A 25439-nucleotide genomic window follows, 5' to 3' on the forward strand; every position below is an offset into this window, starting at 1 on the left:
CTGGATTGAATGTTTAAGCATAAATGAAAGATCATCAGATAAAGGGTAATGGGGAAAGGCTTTCTAATCAAAGGAATCAGCCTTGCAAGAGGTCACAATGGCCTCCACACTGGAGACACTTAATACATGTGTGGCAGGTTGACACTGTTTAATGATGCCATTTGTGTACAGAATACTATGTAGGAGGATTTTTCCGGGAGGACGCTACTGCCTCTAATTGACAATAAAGCTCAGATGAATTCAAATTGCCTTATGATAATCTGGTCTTGTCTACTTTTCCAACAAAGTATATTTTTTGTATTTCTAGTATAATTTTGGAAGACCTGATAGTGAGTCTTTATGCCAGCTAGCATGGCATGGGTCCAGGTAATGGGGCTTGCGTCCCCAGCCTCCACCCCGATTGCCGCTCACTCCAGATCTCAAGCCAGCTCTTTACAGAAGCCATATCTGGGTGTACGGAAGAAACCACAGGTGTTACAGTACAGCTGGTGTTGTAACACACACAATACAGCCAAGTTACTGTTAGATATACAGCCCAAGCTTTTTGATGAAGATGAGATGATTACGTACTCCTATAGTGAATTTCACGAGTATATAGGATATTTATAACCCTTAAATAACTGCCTTTCATTACATTTTCTCCCCCAAACAGTTGACAAAGAAGAGAGCAAATTTAAAATGGAGTCCTTGAAGGCCCCCACCCACCCGCGATGTGTACTTTCTCAGTCTCATGAGTCATGGGCTGCGTGCATACAGTTGGCTCAGATGAGCTGGCACCCTTGAAACTGAAGCAGCTGCACTAAACAATTACCAGGCTCTGACTGAGAAAATTTCCCATGGGGGACAGAGAGCCAGCTGGGCATTGCTGGTGCTCGTCTGGTGGACGTTTGCTAGTTTGTGTGAACACTCAAATTCCTAGGGCAGCAATCAATGGGTGAGAGAATTCAGCCTAGAATACATTAACCCAGAAAACTGCAACCGGAGAAGACCCTTCCGTTGGGGGAATATCTTTGCCTTCAGCAAAGCAAATTGGCAAGCCTTGTCCAGAACATTTAGAACCTGGATGAAGCCTCTGAAGCTTGTCATCTCATTAAAGGAGTCTGGCGCCCACTAATGAAATTCAGTTTATCAGTCCTCAGCTCTCTCATTGTAACCTGCTGAAATAATGTTCTTAAAACTTTTTGGTCAAAATTACACTGGAATTTTATACACAAAGCAAACTTCTAGTGCTAATCTTCCAAGACATATTCATTATATCAAAGTCTGATTCAAAATATTAATATTTGCCTGGATTACTGTCAGATAAGAATACCTCAGAGCACCTTTAATACATTCAGTAATTCAGAAAAACTCATTATCTTGAGACTATCATTTACTCTGTTATGAAGACAGACGCTGAAACGAGGTGATTTTTATAGCAGCTTTCAGATCTTTAACGTAATGTATATTTAAAATAAAGGTTATAAATCTTAAACTAATGAAGGATTTTCTTACCAGTTCATTTTAAATTACTTTCATTTTGCTAAGCTATATATCATTTGCTCTATATCTTTAAAATTATAGATTCATTAGTGCATTTTATTAATACATTTAAAAACATCTTTAACTACAACTCATCTTGGGATGATCCATGACACAGTGGTTACCGCCTATTCTCTCTGTGGTAAATGATAATGGCAGAAAACATTACGTGTTGTTTCCTTATGAGCTGAAGAGAAAATACCTTTCCAGAGAGTATCTGCAAATTGGAAGCTTCAAAAAATAAGATCTGGTTGTTACTTCTAGTAGAAACATAGCTTCTCAGATGTCAAAAGTGGTCTGCATATGATTAAGACCCCCATTTCTTCTGCAAGTTTTTATTACAGTGATAAAAATGTGCATTGGTCAGGAGAAGGAGACATCCCTTTCATTTACCTCCGGAGTTAGGGAATAGGACATCTAAGGCTCAGACTAGCCACATAATCTTTGTCATTCACTGCCACCTATTAAAGCTGATTTTTAAAGATGGATTTCCTAACTGCAGAGAGAAGAAAAAGATGAGTGAAAGAGGAGTGTAAAATTCTTGCCTGGGACTTGGGAACAATTAAGGGCAGTATCTTGAACGTTCAAGGGCTTCTCCTCATTCCTGACCTTCTGCAGGTTTTCCTGCCATGATATCTCTTCAGGGGTGGGAGTGCTCACCTCCTGGCTTGGACTCACCCAGTAGGAGACTAAGGCCCTGCAGGCATCACAAGTGTTCAGAGAGTAATGAGTCTTTTGAGAGTAAACGAGCAGGGGCACAAGAGGCAAAGCCAAGACCCAGAGCGTGTGGAGGACAAAGGTGCCTGGCAGCCTCACCAGCCACATTCTTATTCTTTTGGCTCTTTTTCCACTTCCAGTTCTATCGTCCCCAACAAGCAGACTTGAGAAAAAAGTCAACCGGGTCTTCCTTGTCGGCTTCACAGATAGGATAGAGAAGAAAGATTTTAAATGGAGGAAGTTTTACTTTAAAAAATGTTTATTTTCATTTTTGCAGTTGGCAAGCCTTGGAAAAAGCAGCCTATCATTTCTATCTTCTCAGAGAATAATACTGATGTACGTATGAGGCAAAAATATAAACTCTACAACAAAATATTTTGTTCTAATGCTTCCTTATTTTCAGTCTCTTTATATTACTGGATAAAATACTATTCAGCTCTTAAGAGCCAAATACCATAATAGATTTAGAAAGGGGCTTAGTAGAAATCTGGCTCCACCTTGTCTCCTCAAATATATGCCTGCTCTTCCTATATAGCCATTCATCCACCCATCCATCCGCCTGACATTTACTGGGCACCTACAATGTATCAGATACTGGGAAAACCATGGAAAACAAAAAAGGCGCAGTCCCTGTTTTCATCGTGCTTACATGTTAGTGGGAGAAGACAGGCATCACACAAATAACCACACAAAGATTTGATTACAGGAGTGATATGTGTAAAAAGCAATCAAAGGAAGGTACTATGAGATTGTAAAATTGGATGCATTTAACTTCATCTTATGGAGGTGGTGGTGGTTAAGAAAGGCACTTTGAGGAAATGATACTTAAGCTGAAATGGGGCACACAGAGTGAGACCAGAGACAGGCAGAGCTCACACATCTGGAATAATTGCCTTGAGGCTCTCAGTCATTTCCTGGACCAAGGAATCTAGCCTTCTCCTGTAAGATGCTATCTCCATCTCCCATTAATACCTCTTCTCTTCCCACTTAGTTGTTCTTTACAGCTTTGGGAGCTTCAGTAGTTTTCCCATGTGAATTATAGACTATAGACTATTAGAGATGGAAGAGGGCCAACAGTTTATCCTGCCATCAACTGTGACATGCTTAAGGTCACAGAGCATCATGTGTTACCTTAGTGGGGAACATCTTACAGATTTCATCTACTTGTTTGGTATAAAAATTTTAAGTTTAATAAGGAATTATTTGCAATTAGCATATTCATTCTGTGACTCTTCTAAAGTAATTCTTAAATGTATTTTATTGGTCTCTACTCTCATAGGCTAAATATTTCCTTAATTCATTTTGCAAATTCTCTCTTCCACCCCACCACAACCCACTTCACAGAACGCATAAACCTATTCGAACCAGGTCATCACCTGAATTAATTCAAATTCAAAATTGCATCAGTCTGAATGAATTAGGTTTTTATTACACATTGTAGTTCCCCATCTTCCAGTCCAATACGAAGCCACTGAATCATGACTCATTGCAATTTATGGTTCTAATTTAATTTCAAACCTGCTTGCCTTTGGTCTAAGGTAGGCCCTCGGGCAGTTTAAGCTCCTGACCTACTTCAGAGTTTCTTTTATGCTCTGGAATTCAGCACATTTTATAAAGCAGGTAAACTCTAGAACAGGTCATTAATCATTGTAGCTCCCTGGGCTTTCCTGGTGCTTTTAAGAAGGAAGCAGAACTAACACAAATAAAATGTGTGGGAAATTTTTATTTTGAAGGCTTCAGATCTGTTCACAGAAACCACAAGGGAGGGGAGAGAGGTAGTGTACTTTAAATTTAGCTAAGTGGAAATGACTCAATTACTGGAAAATATTAACTTCCTCTAGCAGGAATGAGGAAGATGAGAATCTAAAAGTCTTCTTTCAAATTATATAAAGGGTCATTCAACACATTGAATTTATATCTAATATTTATTGATAACTTGAATATAAATTATTTATCTTTTAAAATTAATGCTAATTATGTATGCACAAAAGAATACAAATTGATCAAAGATTTTATTTTGTTATGGGACTATCAGAACTTCGATTTCTAGGGAAGCAAAAGCCTATGAACTTTATATATTCTTGTGGATTCAAGAAAGCACATTTATTTATTAATGGGAGAAAATAACCTGTACCCAAAGCACAAATCAAAATTCAGTTAAATGAGAAATTACCTTTCACAATTTAAGCATAAATCAATTTTGATCCCTGTTCAATTTTTATAGATTAGATGAAATTTACATGTACATTCATAGGACAAATAAGCACTCCAAAGACATTCATCTGAGGAAACTCAGAAGGAACTACGATAATTTGGTGTGGAGAATAAAAAGTGCAAGGTCATCATGACATTATAAGAGAGTGTTTTTCTGAATTCTCCCTTCTCAGTTCCACTGCTGAGCCTTGGCCCAGCCTCACCCTCACGTCTAGAGCACCCTCTCCACTCTTCCAAATGCTGCTCATCATCCAGGGTCCTGAACAAGTCCTCTGTTTCCCATGAAGTTTCTTCTGACCACATGGATATAATCTTTACCTGAATGTTAATTTCAGATATGGCCTGACCCATACATGTTACCTTTAGTTATACACAGCTCTGTGGTTTATTTTCTAATTATGTCATATATTAGAAATTGTCTCCCCACTTTGACTTATCAGAGGAAGTCACCATGGTACATTGCTTGTGCATAGCAGGTAGGCAGTGTCTTGTGCCTTAGGTACACAATAAATGATGTCTCCAAAGGACTGAGGTAACAGAATTGTTCGTGTGTGTGTGTGTTGTGAAAAATTTTCCTACTTGTATGATGACTTAGGTGTAGACTAGACTTGGATTTCAAGAGCTGAAGAAAAATATTGTTACCTATCTGGGAACCCTTTTGGAGGGGTCTTGATAGAACTCCTTTGCATGCCTTTTACAAGTTCTATTAATTCCTAATTTTTCATCATTCTTAGAATGAAAATAAATGCAGGCCTCAAGGTAGAGGAATGAAATTTATTTTAATTTCTACTTCATGACAATGTCATCTGAGATTTTATTTGACGGTATTGCAAATGTAACCTAATATTTTGTTAAGAATAATTTTGCCAAGGAGACCATGCTTTCTCAAGAGTTTAATGAAGATATTTCAAGACCTTAGGAGAGGAAAGAACATCTCTAGTGGAAGGTAGGCTCTAGATTAAGCTATAGAAAATGGAGCTCTGATTATTTAATATAAGCATTTTGGTTTTTGAAAAAAAATCTAGGTTTTATTGAAATGCCACAATTTTAAATAGTCACCTGTGGTGCATGTATTTTTCTTAGTTTTCTTGGTCAGTTACTACTAAATTGCAAATGGTCCAGTCTATGAAAAACACAAGAAGCTCACCACATTCATAATTTATTTTGAATCACTATGAATACCCCTTCTTCAGGAGAAGACTGTTTTACTGAGCCCCTAACTCATTCTGGGGTGAAGAGAAGGGAATGATTATGGTGAGGGGGGTTGGGTGGTACCAGAGGAAGGCAGAGTGGCAGGGAATCTGGGAGGATACAGACAGAGCCAGAAGGGCTGCTTCTTAAACATCTCTTTTCTTTCACCTGTTATCCCTTCACCTCTCCCTACCATGTTTCCATCAATAAAAGATTCATTTGAGTTAATGAGTTTGCATCCTTCAAGATGCAAAAAATACCCCAGTGAGAACAAAATTCGCAGTTTTTCATGCAGCTTTTTATATGAAATACTCTAACCAAATTAGCAACATTCAGAAAACATGGATTCTTATAACCATGAGACGAACTGAGAGCATTTATTTTTAAATAAACTCTGTTTATAATTTTGTATATTACTTTAGAACATTTAGATAGTCTGTCAGATAGTCACACATGACATGGAAGAAGTATTACGGAGTGGCATACAGACCAGGGAGAACGGTCCCTTATAGAGCAAGAAGTCACTAGGTTTAAAAATCTCTGTGCTAATGTTAGTGTGTGCCCTATGCCCTCACTGCCCATGTCTCTAGCTGCCTAACAGCCTCCAGCTTCTTATCTCTTAAATGTTTCAATGTAGGCATTGCCTCTTCTGTCTCCTCCAGACTGGGCTTGATGCCCCTTCCTTTTCTGCTCACAGATAACCCTCTTCTCCATAGTAGAACCTCTATCATACTTTGTTATGGGTTCCATTAACCTTTCCATCTTTGCCCACTTGATGAGATGGCAGGAATATGTCACCATTGTAACCAGACTTTCTAACACAGTGTCCTATCAGAGCAGACACTCTGTACATATCTGGAGAATAAGAGTCATCTGCTCTTTTGCCTTGGACCTGACACTAAACATTAATGAGTGTTTACAGCAAGGAATATATTATCCTTATTTAGATGCTAATTAGGGGTCCAAGACAAAAAAGGATTGAACAATGCAGACAAGAACATTGGCAGTATTAAGTGGTGGGGGCTGGAATTTGAATCCAGGTAACATTCTCCTATTTTCACTCAGACACTAATGGTATCAGTCTCGACCTCTTACAGTTCAGCCCAGACTGGTCAACCTCCAGGTGTGCTTTCCAACAAAGTGTCTCCCCATTATTTCCTGCCTCTCCCCTCAGTGGTGAAAAGGACAGAGTATATAAAAAGGGGGATATAGTTAACTTTTATATGTCTTTTTTTGACCTGCTGGGCACTTATAAAGAACTCAAAAATGTTAAATGAATGGACACATGAAGTCCTATTTCTTCTTGCCAAAAAAGTATTATCAGAAGTTAGAATCTTCTCTTGTGAGTTCCGAGAAAATAAACTGGTATTTTATCTAGTCTGATTACCAGTTGATCAGTGTGCTAGGTTTTTGGGGGCATATTTTAAAAGATGTGATAAATCCTATTTTTTAAGATAGTTAGGAAGATGAAAGAAAGTCACACACTCACACATACACACACGTTGTCTGTCTGTCTGTCTGTCTATCATCATTTTTCCATCTTCCAAGAGATACAAAGCAGCATGGAAGTAAATTGTTTTCTTGTGTGAAACCAAGTATTCTTATAGAGTATAAAGATGAGAGAGGTCAATGCAAGCTGGGAAGCCTGAAAAATTTACCTGGAGATGATGTTGTAACTCAAAATTCCTAGAACTGTTATGATCTCAGAAATGGGTAGGAGTTGGTATAAAGAGAAGAAGACGATAATATTGCATGTCTAGGGATCACTACAAACAAACCTCCAGGTCTTGTCATAAGCAGGACAAGTGGAACTTAAAGGTGACAGTTTTCCCAGAGCAGACAGTGCACGCTGATGAGGAATGAGGTACAAGAGGCAAGGAAAGGGGAGAGCACGCATAGTGTACAAGTGGGCTTTGGGGAGAGGAGACAGTCAAATGTTTTCTGCAGTGTGTGCATGTGTGTGTTTGCTTTCCAGGAAGATGAGAAGAGTTGATTCTAAAGGGTATATGAAAGTTCGTTCATGTGGGTTCCAGTACAAAAAAGGAATTAACCCATTAAAATAAAGTTTTCTGAGACAGTGTTGGGAATAACAGCTTCAAACAATTCCAGTACTTTTAAATAGCTGCATTAAGCTCACAGGTTGAACCAGAATCAAGGTGTGCAGCAGGTCACTTGGGTTCAGCATTAAGCCAAAGCAATAGAAGAGAAAGATTATTATTGATGTCTGCTGCTTTCTACAGCTACAGGACTTTGGGAAATTGAAAATGCTGTAGAAGCAGGTCTCCTAGCCTTAACAGGTTAATCAGGAATCTTTCCTACTTCTCCTGATAACTACACGAAAATAAATATTTTCCTGCAAACTTCGAAGTCTATTCTTAATGTTTTCTAGAACACAAACTGAATATCAAGTGCCAACTGAATATATTTCAATTATTAGCAAGTTAATTTTCACATGTTGTAACTCAAAATTCCTAGAACTGTTACGAACTAGTAATTGTGTTCTGAGGTTATTCTCAAGAGTTGAGGATGAAGAAAGGTTCCTATTAATAAGGAATTAATGCTTCACAAGCTATGGAAATAAAAACAGAATGTAGAACAAATAACAAAGTATATTTCTCATCTTTATATGCTCTCAAATTTCATTCTTGAATTTCATAGATTTAAAAATAGCTAATTTAATATTCCACGTGGGTGGCAAACAGAGATGTAAGTGTGTGCAAACTGCACCAAAAATACTGTAATAGAAGTCTTACATTAAAGCCAATAATTTCACAATTTTACATTAAAACTTCTTCAAATACTGTGGACAAGGGGCCGGCCATGCTAGCTAATCGTTTCAGGTTACTTCCTCCACCCATGAGGCACCTATTTCTTTCTGTATTTTGCTATATGGCCTTTTGATTTGGACTTCAATTTTACATACAATGAAAGAGAGATTCTGTAGTATGAATTACTGTTCTTGACAACATTTAGAAATTCTACTTTTCAATGATAAAAATAATTTCTTAAGGAACAGAAGTTCACTATTTTCTTTGTTGTTTTTTTAATGTTCTTGTATATTGTGTCTCTTCTTGACAACGAACATCAAGTCTACATTTGAACCTGTTGGCACAAAAGTAGCATTAGATTTTTTTTTTCTGAGAATATTCTTGGAACAAATGAGTAATAACAGTCAGTTTCAGTGACTGTGTTAAAAAAGTCATTTGTTTCCCCACGAAGTTAATTTTCTGTCCTATTCCTGAGGCAGAAAATAGACTATTCATGTTCAAAAGAGTAGCCTGCTGTTTGATTACTTGGTTTTAACTAGTTATGAAAACTCCAGTTTCTTCTGGTAATGACTTTGTTTATACTTCTTGAGCCACTTATCATGTGGAGAAGAGGGTTGAGATTTGCAGGAGCTGAACCAGGAGGCTGATGGGATTCTGGGACCTTGGCAGTTTAGATGGAAAGGAATTAAAACGGCCCTGCTCCAAAATGGAAGTACCAAATCTAGAAATAAAGGTTCTAGTCTTGGGTGTGCAGTTAACAATTTGTGGGACTCTGGATAATTCAAGTAACTCAAAATTTTTTATAAATGTAAGGACTTGATGACCAGAATCAATGAAAAAGTCTAAGCAGTTTTGATAACAGAAAACACAAAATAAAAAGAGAACTAGACCAAAGTTTGTTTAGAGTGCCTGGCCCTTTCACATTCTCACATTCTTCAGCACACACACACACACACAGATACACATATCCTCAAGAGAAAGCTATTATATAAAGCCACTTAGAATAAAGCCTGTCTGATTGAATTTGGGGGTGATGTGGAGGTCTCAATGACCCATCCTGCTTATTGGCACCCAGTACACTGAGGAGCACGTTTCAAAACTATTGGAACAATTGCATTATGACAGTTTTATATTTTGTAAAGGAAGTTTCTTGCAGAACAGCACTAGAGTATTTCCGTTTATTATATTCTTTTTTTCTTTACTGCTATAGCAGTAACATGGTAAAGACACCAGAGAGATCACAATTGTCAGGATGAACCCTAATTTATCCAGCGTGCAATAATTCTTTCCTTGGCAGTTTGATATGCTAGAGATCATTGCATGGAAATGAAATAGGAACTAAGGAATCTGTGTCTTTGTTGTTTTCCCTGAACTTAAGAAAAAAGGGTTTGAGGATTCAGGATGGAACAAAACTGCCTCCAAAGCAAGAAACCCTCAATCTGCCTGCACACTGATTGTCTGCCCTTCTCGACCTTAGTGATTCTAAAGGAGTCGCAGTTTGGTTTCAAAATGCAGACAAACTTGGGGTAATATGTACAAGAAACATATTCAAAATATTAAAAGGACTAATCAGAAGTCTAAGCTGAGAGGTTATTCTAATTTATTATATAAACAATATAAAATCTAAAATGCAAAAATATGATAATAAACTCTCTTACTAATATTCAGTAGGCTTATGCCTTAGTTTTTGCTCATGTTTAAGTAATAGACTGTAGAGTGAATAGTGATATTTATTCTTTAGAAAATACTTTTTTTAAGTGAACTTTATACTGACATCTCATGCTTGCAGTTGTCCATTTACTAGAATTCAAGAGCTCTGTTCATCACAATTTATTCATTCATTTCTATGGGAAAAAACCTAGGAAAAGGAAAGAAGTCTTTTCTTCACTGGAAACAAATGTAGGCTCGTAGGATCTGACAATGGTAGAAAAAAAATGAGAGGTAACAGAGAAGTCAATTTTGAAAGTAATTCAAGTGCCTGCAGGTAGGAAAACTTCGGTGCCTGAAATCACTCTTTTCCACTACCAACCCATGAATAATGGATGTAGTTATGGGCATAATTTACAAATGACAGCTTATCTTCCAAAACAGGATTGTACAACTCAACTGACAGCTGCCAGTCAACCAAGAAACGGCGTAGAATATTTCTCTCTATTACATTCTTTTTCCCCTTTGACTTGTGTTGCTCAATCTCACCAAGTGTTGTTGCCATGACCTGAAAATTAAGCCTGGGTTCCCAAAAATGGTGTAGGGATTTCTCAGCTTGACTTTTTGCTTCAAATGAGAGAAGGATCAACAGACTCCAGAAACTAGATTTTGGCTGCAGACCATATTTAAATATTTTCTGCCACCTGTGAGAAGGAGAACTGAGACACCAACAGGAAATGGAGGAGCCAAGGAAGTGTGGAAAATAGCATGGTTGTGCCCCCTGGTTCTCACATCACAGGTCACCTCATCTCTGTCCCCATCATTAGTGTCACCATCTTCAGGATGCTGGGACAAGGGCAGAAAAAGACAGTTTTCCATTCTCCATTCTTTAGCCAGCTTTCACCATGTTACTCTCAGAAGAAAGACTTAGACATTTTTTATGTGTGAACCTGCCTCCCATATTTTTCCATTTACACTCAAGTGATTCTAAAGGAGTAGGTTTCAAAATATGGGTGTACTTGTAACAGATATAGTTAAAACAAAAAAGGAAATAAATATGGTATTTAAAACAGAGAAGGAAATAGATATACTGTATTTTTTCAGCTTCTCTAAGCTAAGTTCTATATTTGGTACATGGTTGGGAAAAAAAATCTAAATGGGCTTCATTAAAACAAGGAAGAAAAATACACTTCCTATTATGACTTGCTGCTTTCCCACAGCTATTACCTAATGCCTATCCACACATTCTTTCTTTGAAAAGTTTTAACATTTCTAACACATCCATGTACAATGCTCATAGTTATCTGTGAAAAAGTGTGTAGGCTAGTATTTCCTAAAGAATCTTCCTGAAATATGAATTCCTCATGGTATCAAGAGTTATATACAGAAAAAGCAATTAAAAATGGATTATTTCATCAAAAAAGCTTGAGAAGTGTTGGATAAAGCATTTTTTTTCAAATTCCTTTAATTTAGGACTTTTCAGAAGTTCTAATTCTTTCTTTTTACTGACGTATAGTCAGTTTACAATGTTGTGCTAATTTCTGGTGTACAGCATAGTGATTCAGTTATACACATACATGTATTTCTTTTCTTATTCTTTTTCATTATAGGCTGTTACAAGGTATTGAATGTAGTTCCCTGTGGTAGAACTTTTAATATGTCAATTTGCCATGTTAATTTGTTGGTGGGAGTAGGTTTTTTTTTTTTAACATTTTTTAATTGAGTTACAGTCATTTTAAAATGTTGTGTCAAATTCCAGTATAGAGCACAATTTTTCAGTTATACATGAACATACATATATTCATTGTCACTTTTTTTTTTCGCTGTGAGCTACCGCAAGATCTTGTATATATTTCCCTGTGCTATACAGCATAATCTTGTTTATCTATTCTGCATATGCCTGTCAGTATCTACAAATTTTGAAATCCCAGTCTGTCCCTTCCCACCTCCCACCCCCTTGGCAACCACAAGTTTGTATTCTATGTCTATGAGTCTGGGGAGTAGATATTATTTGACTAAGAAAACATTTATTCTAGGAAACAATTGTGAGACCAGTGTTTTGACATATGAAACAGCACGGCCTAGGTAAACTTTCTTAAATGGAGATTGTTTCTTAGACAATTTGCATAGGAATTCAATATGGCAGGACTTTTCCCTGTACTCAGTAGTTCTCCCATGAAAGTAAGCCTGTTTCTCCAGTATGAACTGTGTAAATAAGAATTAACTTTTTTAAAACAAATATATTATAATTAAAACATCACAAGAATATATAACTGAACCAGTTATCTCATCAAGAAATCTATGGAAACAGTCAAATGTACAACAACAATGAAGAAATACAAAAGCTAGGTCTTTACTGGGTTCTCTTTTTAGCTTTAACTTTACAGGTTGAATGGAAAAACGAGGCTACATCCAAGTTTCCCAAATTTTCCTGATCATAATTCTTAATAATGTGGGAGTAGAGGCTGCAACGGGGAATTGTTAAAAATTCAGAACCTTCAGGCTCCCTTGAAACTTGCTGAATTTCCAGGGGGTGGGAGGATAGAGAAGAGAAGGAGATCCAGATATTTCCACTGGTCAGGAAGTTTAAAAAAAAAAAAAAAAAACTAGGGAAGATGATATTTAAGTTTCCTTTAAATTCAAAAATTCTATGAAGATTAACTGCTTTTTAATGAACTCTTTCACAGCCATTGAGTTTTAGAGGGTTTATTATCTAACTATGTATTTTCCATTATAAATGTGATTTGCACAATACAGAGAAGTAGAGCTAAAGGGGGAAATATATTACTCACAATTTCACCACTAAGATAATCAAGGAGATCTTTTTTTTTTTCTATACTTTCTTATTTGAGATTTACCTCAAATTGGATTCCATGGCTGAATCTACTTCCTAACTCAAGGAATAGTTCATAGATACTTAATATTACAAGACCTTGGGCTGCTTGGGTATGTCAAAGTGCTGTGACTGTACTTTACTCTGACTTGCAGCATCTGTATACCTATCCATACCTGATAAAAATCCCTTCCTTAATTCTCATCCTATGAAACATGAACAATTTAATGCTTCTGCCCACTCTCATTAGGCAGCTCACCTTGAACTATGTTTGTCCCAACCTCTAGGACAGGAGGGCAAATGAGCAAAGGAACTCCCCTCTAGTGCTTCCTTTCTGTCCCAGAGACTGACTTTAACCCAAAGCTTATACTAACTGGGGTGATGAAAACCGAACCACCTTGGCAACGGATACTGCAATCTCTTGTCTTGGTTTCCATGGCAACCAGGCTATTGCTATGTATGCTAAACTAAATTATTTTTACCTGTCTTTTCTGACCACTGGTATTTTACTTCTTTATCTCATGCACCTTCTTTCAACCTGGTTTCTTTGGCTGACAGAACTTGTAAAGAAAAGGACATTTTTCCTCCTTTCATTTAAAGATGTCCATCTGATGAATGTAAAAAAGCAAACAGGTGCTCTTTAAAAGTAATTACACATTAAATGCTTGCTTTACAAGCAATGGCTCTTAATCAGTGGCTACCAGGGATGTTATTCCTTCATCATCTAGAGTTTGGAGAAGTATGACATTTTTGCTAATGAAGGTGTTTAAAACTGAAATAAAACATTAACTTGGAAGATGTCAGCAAATGATCAGTTTTGATATGCATATAGTTTTCAGTGAAAATAGAAAATTAATCTGTTACTTTTCAAAAATTACACACTTTTTTTTCAAAATAATGAACACCCTTATTTTATATTTAATATGTATATAGCACACTACATGCTTGCAGTAGTCAACCACCACTTACTTGTCTTTAGTGACTCTTTATCCTTTCCTCATCATTGACTAGATTTTATAATATATTTATTTTCCCAGAGAAAACTAGAACATATAATCAAGCTTCTCAAGGATCAATGCTTTGCATTCAATCAGAGGCCCCTAAAGGCAAGGAAGCTGACTTATATATTTTTGTATCACTGTTGTACACAATACTGACTTACATTTAGTAAGCACTCACAGACACTGAAATTATCCTGGTGAATGTACTTTACTCTGACTTGCAGCATCTATATATATTGTTTTTCTTTTCCATTTTCATGTATAGACATAGGCCAAATACAGCATATGGGGAAAACATTAGATGGTGATTCTGTTTTGCTGAACCAAGTTTGATGGTATTCTATAAATAACAGTAAGATAATGGAGGCAAAACTAGTGTCATATTACACTGGAAGTGTTCAGAGGCAATTTTGGACTCCTGCATTGCACTTCAAATTTAATTTGGAATTTTGTGATTGTTACTATTTCTGGCAGTTCAAGATGATCTGCACAGTTTTACAGAGGTTTGCATAATACTTATATTAGTTTAGACAAAATATAAGGTTTAGGAAACATTTAAATCATAGTGTAGAAGTATTGTGAATTTTGTTTTTTGTAATTTCAAGAGTGAAGAATCAAGGTGGCTTTATAAAAATAACTGTTGAAAAATAGACTTTTCAATTAGGTGTAATTTTTAATTCATGACTGTGATATTGTGATTTATAATAAGAAATATATTTTTGGTCTTAGTCCTCATGCCTGGAAGAGAACTCTTAAATCTTTGGAATTTCCTAAGTGTTGAGAGAGATAAAGTGTCTTTTGTTATGTTAATGAGGTGACTTTTGGAAGGCCTCTAAGTCTGGTAAGGATGAGAGGTGGTCACCAGAGGAACCAGCCACATAATTAGAGGGTTGGAACTTTCAGGCCTACCTCTGACCTCCAGGAAGGGGAGAGGGACTGGAGGTTGAATTCATAGACAACAGCCAGTGAATTAATTAATCGTGCCTATGTAATGAAACCTCAATAAAAACCCTAAAAGGAGGGAGCTCAGAGAGCTTCTAGACTGGTGAAACAGAACACTTCCTTATGCCATCATGCTGGGCCCAAACACTACAGGAACATAAGTGTCTTCATTCAAGAACTTTGTAATACATTGGTAAACTAGTGAGTAAACCAGTTTCCTGAGTTCTGAGTCTCTAGCAAGTTAACCTAACTGAAGGAGGAGGTCAAGGGAACCTCCAATTTACAGCCAGTTGGTCAGAAGCACAGGTGACACCAGGATTTGCAGTTGTCATCTGAAGTCGGGGGGGCAGTCCTGAGGAATTGAGCCCTTAATCTGTGGCATCTGAAGCTATCTCTGCATAGATAGTGTCAGAACTGAGTTGAATTGTAAAACACCCAGCTGGTGTCAAAATCTGAACTGGAGTCAGAATTAAAATGACATTATTATTGAAAAGTATTTCTACAAAAAATGACTTTCTATTTGTAGTTGTGCCTGAAAGATTTATTTAAAAATTTTTTATTGAAGTATAATTGATGGAAGATATTTTTTAATACTATGATTGAAGAAAGTTTGGGACAGAGTTTACCTAATTTGAGGAAAATTACAGAAAGCATTAAGAAATTTTGTACTATGTAAGCCTGACATGATATATAATTTTTTAAGTTTTGTTGAGGTACAATGATACACACAAATTGCACACATTTATAATTTTAAACATTAGCTAATGAAATGAAATGTCCGCACATTATAATCAATCTCCATTTCTAAATAAGTGGTGAGCCATTGACTCTATTCTAAAGAGAGCCACTGAGTCACATGAAGAAATAATGAGCATATCTACAATGTACAAAGTTCACTGGAAAGTAATAAACTATATTCTTTGAGTTCTTTATGTCAGTCATATCAATGTAATTTTGTTTTTTCTGCTACCAAGTGGCATCTCACTAACAAAACCAAAACCTCCATCCTAATAAAAAATTAGCTTAAGAAAAATGGAATATGAACTTAACCAGAGATAATACATCCCATTAAGGATGGTTTTATTCAGCTTTTTGAAGAGTTTGAGGAGTTTGGGAGAAAATCCACCACATTCTCTTCCTTATTTCTGTAGACTCACTTTCCTAATTAGTTACTACTAAACTTTTAGATTATGACATTTTGCCATACAGCCTAGTGTCACAGGTATGTCCCAATGTCATGCTAACCTCTGAGTAAATTTAGATGACAGATAGGAAAAAAAAAAGAATTATAGAGGATGTACTTTAGAGATTATGAACTTCACTTTTGGAGGCAGATGACCTCAGTCTGAAAGCTTCTTTCACCATTTACTGCATGACCTAGGCTACTTGTTTCCTCCTCTCTAAGCTTGATTCCTCTGTGAAATAGATAATAATAGCACCGACTCATAGGACTGTTACGTGGATTAAAATCAATAATCTGTTAAACCGCTTAGCATAGAGCCTGGCACATAGTAAGTGCTCAATCAATGTCAGCTATTATTAAATCTATCATAATTCTATTTTCATGCCAATAATATACTTCAACAAATCCTAAATAATGGGAATCTATTTTAGGTTTAAAGTTCTATGTGGATTTCAAAATTATATAACCTGTTAAACATTCAGGAATTTCTTTCTTGTGACCTACGTCTCTGTGATTACTCCCAAAACTAATTATTTTGAGTATTCTCCTCTTTTCATTTTTTGCTTATAGCTGTTTCAGTTAGGCTTCTATTACTTGTGTTCTGTTACAGGATTGACTGATAGAGTGACTGGCCAGGAAAGATCTGGAATTCACAGTGCCATCTTCTTAAACCTTCCAGTAGTCTTATTCTGAATATAACAACAAAATGATACATTTTATCCTAAAACTTAGTGTAACATTTAAAATAGAACTAGCCTCAGAAATAATGAAATCATACAAGAATACAAAAGTTTGGCTTACTTTTATTTTAAAGAGGGCAGATATAGCCAAGAATTTGATCTGTGACTGAGAACGACAATTGTATGGTGAAGGCAGATCTTTGCTCTTCACCCACTCAAATTTTCTTCCAATTCATTGTTTTCTCTCTACCATTTCAGTGGAATTTGGTAGAAATTAGCCAACCAAGGTTCTGCTTCCCCAAACTGGGCCCTACTACATCACGTCAGCCTGTACCAGCTGGACTGTAGTTAAAGGGGAAAAAAATCTATACCGTCTCAGAGTTATTTTTTATTTCCTTCAATGAATAAAGAAGATCAGGTGGGCTATGACATAGAGAACTGACGCATTCAAAAGTTTGGCCAGCTAATAACAGGAATCTCCAGACCTAAAACAATAGCAAAAACCAGAATCTTGCTTAAAGAAGAATTTGGAAGGCAAGCATTTGTTTTGGCTTCTCTCCTCCCCCAACAGAGTTACTCTTGCTTAATTCTCTCCAATACCTTCAGTGGTCCATTTCCGAATTTTTTAAGATTCTGACCTGCTATGTATTATGCTAGGCCAATAATACAGACACCTCATGCTTCATTCCTTCACTGATACTTGCGGTTCCCCAAGTGTGCCCCACTCTGGATTCTAATTTATAATCTCAGAAAATTCTCAAGTTTCAAAACTCATCTAAGAGTCTATGTACCCCAATCGCTGTCCCAAACTCCCAATATAGGTAATGTTTCCTCTCCTGACACTCTTTGCATTCTGCGCTTACCTGTAGTGTAATGCTTCACACTGCATTGCAATACCTGTACACTGTACTTGTCTGTCCCTCTTACTTCTCGAAGGCAGAAAATTTGCCTTTTAACATGAATTCCCAGAACCAAACACTGTACATATGAGCTCTCAATAAATGCTTGTTGAGTGAATTAAAAATACACAGATACATGAATGAATGAATGATAGACAAGAAGGTCCCCCTCTGAATAAGCTCACTTTAGCTGGGGGGCAGGGAGGGCAAATAACTAATTGGCTAATTAGTAATTAGCCAGTGTACAACAGGGATAAGATCCAAATGGTGAGAGAGCATAACATGAGCTGAGATTAACTGTTTCTTTCATTTATGCCTTTTTTCCCTAATGTCTGCTCTATTGTCTGTGCTCAGAGCAGTGTTTAAAACTCACAATTGAATGATTTATGGACAAAAACCCTGACATCTTTTGAAAAATGGATTACCATACAAATCTGTTAAGGGAATAAAACAAATAAGAACATTGGTAACGTAAATACTGCTGGCTGCCTACAGTATTTATGTTTAGAGTATCTTGACAAGGAGAATTTCCATACAATCCTAACAGAGGGAGTAATCGTAAAGGCTTTGAGTTAGACCAAGATATTCTTAGTGACTAGGGAACGGGTGCCATTCTATGTTGTGAATAAAGGAATTTCAGAGATAGCTATGATCAGGAAACTCCAAATGAGAAAACAGTGAAAGAATCACTCTGCTATCAAATGCTTAAACAGAATTTCCAGAGGCTATGTCTGCAGGAGGAATATCTCAATATTTGATCTCTACCTTGTTTGGTTCGACATGTAGACAGTTGGAAGGTTTGTTACGAAGAGCCGAAGGAGGCACTAAAAAAACATACAGTATTCCTACAAATCCCCTTTTTTCTAGTTTCCAGTTTCCTAGTCCCTCATCATCTCTGATCAGAACCACAGTTTCTGATGTGGTCTGTCTCTAGAGTCTCCTTCCTATCACTGTATATTTCAAATGTTTTTAAAAAAAAAGCGATTCTTAATAAAATAAGACCCAGTTCTAATCTTTCAACATTTTAAAGAGGTTTCTTGCTTGCTCCTCCGATTGAGGTACTTGGGAGATGATCTGGGTTAAGTATGAGAAGCTGTAGGAAAGCTACGGGGCCTTGTTGTGGGCCCCAGAGTCCGTCGGTGGTAAGTAGTTTAAGACACTTTTAAGACTGAGGTACAATGAATATTAGAGTACAGATGCCATGATGATGTAATTATACTATTGCAAATTATATTACATCTAAATTTCTTATGTTTAAAATAACAAACAAAATTATTGCATGCAATTGAAAAACCACTTTCTAAAATGTTTAAACAAATATTGAAGTATTATGGAGCTAAAGTCACAGAGATTTTAAAGGGAAAGCATAAGATCTTTTAAAAAAAACTCCAACCTTTTGATGGCCGCTGTTGCATTTTACTCAACCCCACCAAGGCACTTATGCAAAAAAGTTAGTGAAGAACCATCTAAAGGGGAAAGTTCCAGCACCTCCCCAACCAGTAACAAGCCCCTGCTGAGTTCAGCCTCTCCCTGGCCAGGAACCCACTTGTTCTCAGAAGACACGTGGACTTTTTCCCTCTCCAACTTTATTCTTGCGGTTTTCTCTCCCTGGGATTCTCAATCCTTCCCTTGTCTGGTTGGCCAAATTCTTTTTCCTTCCTCTCTCCTCCCCTCCCGCCCTTCCTTCCTTGCATAAACGGTTCGTGAACTCCACTCCGCCAGGTGTTCCACTAGGCCTTGGCAAGGTGTGGATAAAAGGACCCTGCAGAGATGCTGAAGAGGGCAGGGAGAAGTCATACAAGAACATTAATCCACAGAATAATGGTTGGTATTGCTTGTCATTCCCACAGCATTGTGATGAACACTGTCCACACATCACTCTCTTAAACTCATATCAACACCGAGAAGTTTCGCCATCACTAAAACTGGCCCCAGTGTCACACAATGCAGTGGTGCTCGTCATACAACAAATGACTCAGCCAGAATTAAAGCACAAGTGACTGAGTTGTGCTCTGAAACATCGCTGACTACCCAGTTTCATAAGTAACCTTTCAGATCCATCTTAATCATCTCACCTGTTTTTCTTCTCTGAAAATCCCGCTCTTAAAGTATAATTACTTTCCCCCAAACTGTGTTTCTGTATTACTTATCACCAGGACTTCGTTAGGGCTATTTGCAGAAATGTCTCCTGTCTCATCAGGCTCAGAAAGTCCCCAGAGCAGGTGCCACCTTCGATCCACACGTGCATCTCCCCTCTCCCAGCGCAGCGCACCTGCTGAGCGTGGCAGGATAGGGTGGGCCCTGGGGAGGAACCAAGCTCCCGAAAACTTTGCAAAGGTCAAACTTGGCTGCCCACGGGCCTTCAAGTGTGTTTTGTTTGGCCTAAAAAAAATTGAAATAGTTTGCTAGCTTACAGAAATTAAGAGTTTATCTTAAATTCTGGATTTCCAGATTCTATTTAAAACTGGAAGATCTGAAACCCCGGGGCAAGCACTGCTGCATGACCACAGTGGGCTGGAGCTGAGCGGTGGCCATCCGCCCGGGAGCGGCCCTGCAGCTGCAGTCCCTGTGACCCCCCACGCCTGCTCTGCCACCACGTCTGTTTGATTCACTTAGGCTACCAGCAGGGCCCTGATCTGTCTTCCGTGCAATTTCTAAAATCGCTTTTTTTTGATGTTTCATCCATTCATTTATTCCTTCTCCCACCTTCTCATTAATGGAATGCCACTATTAATCATCTTCTATGTACCAGACACTGCTAAGTGCTCAGAGCCCATAAAGCTGTTGGCATGTAATTACTGAAAACACAGAATGAGCAACAACCAAACACAGGATGAATAACTACTTCTCAGAAGTTTGCCCCCAACCACAGTCTACCACTGATAGGACTCTATCCTCCACAAATTGTGTAAACTATTCTATACAAAGAAGCATATCAGACACCATTTCCAACTGTTTTTCCCACAAGGAACACACATGTATATTTTACCACCAAACTCCCAGTAAATGAATGAAAACCTTCTATATCTAAAGTCTCTTAATTTCCATATATCCATATTATGATTATGGTCTACAAATAATATAATTTTTAAGGTAAAAAACAATTACAAGTCAAATTCAAAGCTATCAAAACGATGCCAATACCACTACGAATAACAGTAGACTATTCATGTACCACTGTTAAGCCCAGTTTACTAAGTAGAAGTTAAGAAAAGCAAAATGCCAAGGGTAGAAAGCCTCATTACTACATAAATATCAAATTATATATTTGAGGTATAACATAATTTCTCATCTCAAATAAATAGAGACTACTCAGGTCTATTGACAACTGATTTATAATCTTCACAGAGCTATTTCAGCTTGCGCATAAGAGGGTATTTACAAACTGCTATAGTGTTGTTTGTAGTAATTACAGTTACAGAGAAACTTTACCAATATAAAATCTTCAATGCTTGGGGTAGAGATCAGGGTCAAGTTTACCTTTATATTGTGATAGTTTATAAAAAGATTTGCTAAGCAAATATACTGAGTTAAAATGTTTGTTGAAAAAAAAAACTCACAAAACTGTTTACTTGACACAAATTTTAGAGTCATGAATTCCCAACAATGTGAGTGCTTTGTAAGCAAAAGCTGGGTACTGCTTAGGGAGGTATTTTGGTATAATAGGTACAAATCATTTTTTTCTAGTCTTTAAAGCAGGACTCCTGCTAGACAGTACCTTTTTACTCTAGTACAACTTACAATATTCATTTTAAAACAATAAAATATTGTTCCTGTAGAACATACTGTTTTTACTCTGACTTTTCATCAATTCAGACAGTTCTTTTCCCCAAGTCAACTGGCTCTACTTAGCAGTGTAAGTGCAAAAAAGAGGCCACAGTTAAGAGTAAATCCCAATTAGTCACTTAAATCTTCAACAGACACATCCATTATATTTAAAAAAAACCCATGCCTTAATAATGCAACAGTTGGCAGCAAAACAATAAATGCCCAAACATGATGAATAGCAGGTTAACCACTTCTGCAATAAAGGGAACAAGAAAACCAAGCAAGCGCATTTTGCTTAGTCTTGTAATAGATAAAATCATAGTCTGCAGTTTTATTTATCTGTTACATTAGAAGGTCACCCAGCACCTCAAGATAAATTGGACTGAGAATAAGTGGCTTACCTCTCTTGATAATCATTCATAGAAAAAGAAATGAGTTTTACGGTGCAGAAAATAACCTTAAAAACAGCTAAAATTGATAGTAAAATTGTGTCCTACCTGGGTAACTTTCTCTGTCACATTGTGTGTTCGATCTTTAACTTTGGGTGCAATAATGGTTTTATCTGAAGAAGGAGGGGATGTATTCTTTTTTTCAGTTTTGACATCTGAAAAATTCAGAGTGAGCTGTGGAATCTTGTTAATGGTGCTGTATTTATTGAGGTTTGAATCCGACGTGGATCCCAGGAGGCTTGACTTGATATGATTAAAAGGCCCTAAAAAAAAAATTGGGACATATTTGTAAAAGCAATATTAGGAAAAACAGAAGAAGAGATGGTTTTAAATGACCTGTTAGTAATCCACTACCAATATGACCCTGACTCAGGTGTGACTAAATGCAGCCAGCTGATACCTGAACACAGGGTTTAGGGTCACAGTCTCCCACGTGGAGCAGCATGGAAATATCCAAGGATAAGATGGGGTTCTAGATGCACCCCCAGAGAGCAAATGGCAGCTTTAGATGTTAACTGGCTTCTTTCATTAAAGGCTGGAATAGAATAAGAAACTCCACTGCCTATTATTGGCTAAATTCTACCTTCAAAGTTTCTCAATAATGTCTTTTTAAATTTTAGGAATTATTCAAGGAAGAACTTTCATGTGGTTTAAGTCATGTTGGCTATGAAATTTCTGAATGGCTGTCTAGCCTGCTCCAGTTAGTACTACTCTCCTCTCTGTTTCATGACAAGTGACAAGCCACTTGGGTTCTTCATACGCTTGTATTACCTGCATGGGATGCTTCATGAAGCTTCTACGAGAGTTAAGTCCAGATGGAGGAATTTCAGGTAAGCCTGAGAAGAGCAAATGTCATCTTGTGTGTGTGTGTGTGTGTGTGTACTCTACAATACTATGTGGGATTTAAAAATCTTCCCTTTCTTTCTTTTTTTCTTGTTTATTTAGATTTAAGGCTGACCACTTTTTGAGGGAAAAAGAAAAACATAGTGGAAGCATGCTTTGGCAAACATAACTTAACAACTGAAGTGACCAAAGGTAGGTAATAAGACATGTCTGGAGTTGACAGTATCTAGTTACTTTTTTTTTTTCAAACCATGCTATACATTAAATACCCAGAACTTATTCATTTTATAGCTGGATGTTTGTACCTTTTGACCTTTGACCAAACCTGGTCACTTCTCACATTCTTTTCTTACAATTTGGTACAGTGTGAAGACTCTGTGCCCCTTGGTTGAGGATGTACACTGACCAGCTACCTCTTCTTTTTTGATGAACCTATTGTCTGTTGCTTATGGAGAGTCAAGAAATGCTCCAAAGAGTTTCTTATGCAATTGGTAATGTTAATTACACCATTATGTAGCTTTTAAAATTAGCATCAGGAAGAGTTTTATAAATATCCTGCCTCCACGAATTTTATACAGCTATGAACTTTCTGCCTTCTGAGTGCCTGAAACATACAAACTGCATAAATGAACTTGCTAGTCAGCAAATTTTGCCTTATGTTTTTTTTTACCCTGTTCAGAATGAAGTTAACACATTTTAGAGATCAAAATGTGCTTTATGCACCAAGTGAGGTATAAACCTTTGAAAATTAAATTTATAGACTGTGTATTTTGGACTGCAACAATCAATCAACTCAAGTCAAATATAATCCAGGAAAAAAAATACTCATCATTTAGTTCACATTTACCCTGGAGAAAAATCACACTATATTTGTTTATAAAAGTTTATATTTGGTTATTATAAAAGTTTGAAATGATTTTGAGAAATGTTTTATCTATGCAGCAAACCCTATGTTTCTTGAGGTGCATTTCTGTTTATTCCCTGAGTTTTATTATTGATGATGATGACCAAGTCCATCTGGGTTAAAAATGTCAGTAAGCTCTCTGAGCTTTTATAGCTCAAGATGTCCTCATTTGCACATAGATCCTCACTTTCTTTTCTATTTATAGGACAAGAAGAGACACAAGGGCCCAAAGTTACCAAATTAATCTAGCCTTAAGATAGGGCTTTGACAGAAATCCCATTCTTTGTAAAAGCCTCCTACACACACCATTACTTTACAGTTGTAACATATCCTAGATAGCGTTTCCTGATTTTGGTGTCATTCTATAGCTACACTCCAGACCTATCTCTTAGTATTTAAATTTGGTAAAATATTCTAGGACTTTAGACATCTTATAGTCTTTTTCTCAACTCTAATGTTATATTTTCACTCCTTAGTTAATTTTAATGCACGCAGGGGTACTGACTATAGAAGATTATAGATTATAGATTATAGCGATCATATGAGATTATAGAACACTGAGCTCAGATACACAGTTAAACTGTATTTCAAACCCTTAAGCCCATCTTTCAATTCTCTTTCTGTTATCCTTTTATATGTTGGATTTCTGTAGCAGATTGTCTACACAGTTGTTTAAAAAATTGGGTAAAAATACAGATCACCTGTGATGTTAAGACAGAAAGGCACTGTTACCTATATTTTGATTGTCTTTGTGACCAGTTCAAATAAACTCCACTGAATTGGCTGCACTGATAAAAAAGCGGTCTCAACTGTGACTGTACTTCACCATAAGAACATCTGTGGGGATATTTCTGTTTCTTACAGTGATAGGCGGCATCTATTCTCTCACTTTGAAAAATTGACCTGTATGTCCCAATGGGCGTTAATGTAGGTGAAAAGCCTATTTACAGCTTGGAGCCTTGAACCCGTTTCACGTGTAAAGCATACAATGTATTTTTAACATGCTTTTAATATTCAGTAAACTTTTCAGGGCTACAACTACCATGTAGAATGAAGATTTTTACATTGTTTTGTTCAGAACTTTACCAAAAGTTGCTCACCATTTTGGAAAATCAGACCACTTGGAGCTACAGTACTTGTGGCATTTGAGTTGCCAATACAAAATTTCAGACTTCAGGTTACCGTCTGTGTTTGTAGCTGTCACGTGCAAACGTGTAAATGAAGATATTTGAGTCTTTTTTTAAGAACAATGTTGGACTCAAATATTATTAAGTTTGCTGATAACTATAGGCATCACACTAAAATTATTAATAAAATTTATTTAAAATATGTCGTATTATTGTTCTCCCATATAGGTAAAATGATGTGGGATTAATGAAAAGAAATATATATTAGTTTTTAGGTAAAAAATAAACACTTGGCATGGGTTGTTTTGGGATTGCTGGTTGGTTTCCAGTCACACTTTGATAACTTCCTAGAGGTCTGCCACAGCGTCTCCATACTGTCTTTGTTCTTTTTAATTGAAGTATAATGGACTTACAATATTAGTTTCAGGTACACAACATAGGGATTCGATATTTTTATAGGTTATACTCTATTTAAAGTTATTACAAAATAATGGCTATATTTCCCTTCGCTACACAATATATCCTTGATGCTTGCTTATGTATGTACAGTAGTTTGTATCTCTTAATCCCATTCTGCTACCTCACCCCTCCTGCCTTCATTCTCTCCACTGGTAACCACTAGTTTGTTCTCTACATCTGTGCTCTCCATAATGTCTTGCTTGCCTTTTCTTCTTCTAATCCATCTTTTAGTTCCCATTGCCTATGAAGGCATACGGTTTGCAAGGTCTATTTTAAGTATTGAAGGATAAACA

At 36.8% G+C, this 25439-nt stretch overlaps 1 protein-coding gene across 1 annotated transcript in view; it reads right to left on the reverse strand.

Moving 5' to 3' along the window:
- KCNH7 (potassium voltage-gated channel subfamily H member 7) overlaps positions 1-25439 on the reverse strand; it is a 389771-nt gene that overhangs the window by 77771 nt on the left and 286561 nt on the right. The window contains exon 5 of the mRNA XM_072961066.1: positions 21862-22076. Coding sequence (XP_072817167.1) covers positions 21862-22076 — 215 coding nt within the window. The remainder of the gene's footprint in view (positions 1-21861; positions 22077-25439) is intronic.

Source organism: Vicugna pacos, chromosome 5 (genome assembly GCF_048564905.1).
Source record: "Vicugna pacos chromosome 5, VicPac4, whole genome shotgun sequence".
Classification (NCBI taxonomy): Eukaryota; Metazoa; Chordata; class Mammalia; order Artiodactyla; family Camelidae; genus Vicugna; species Vicugna pacos.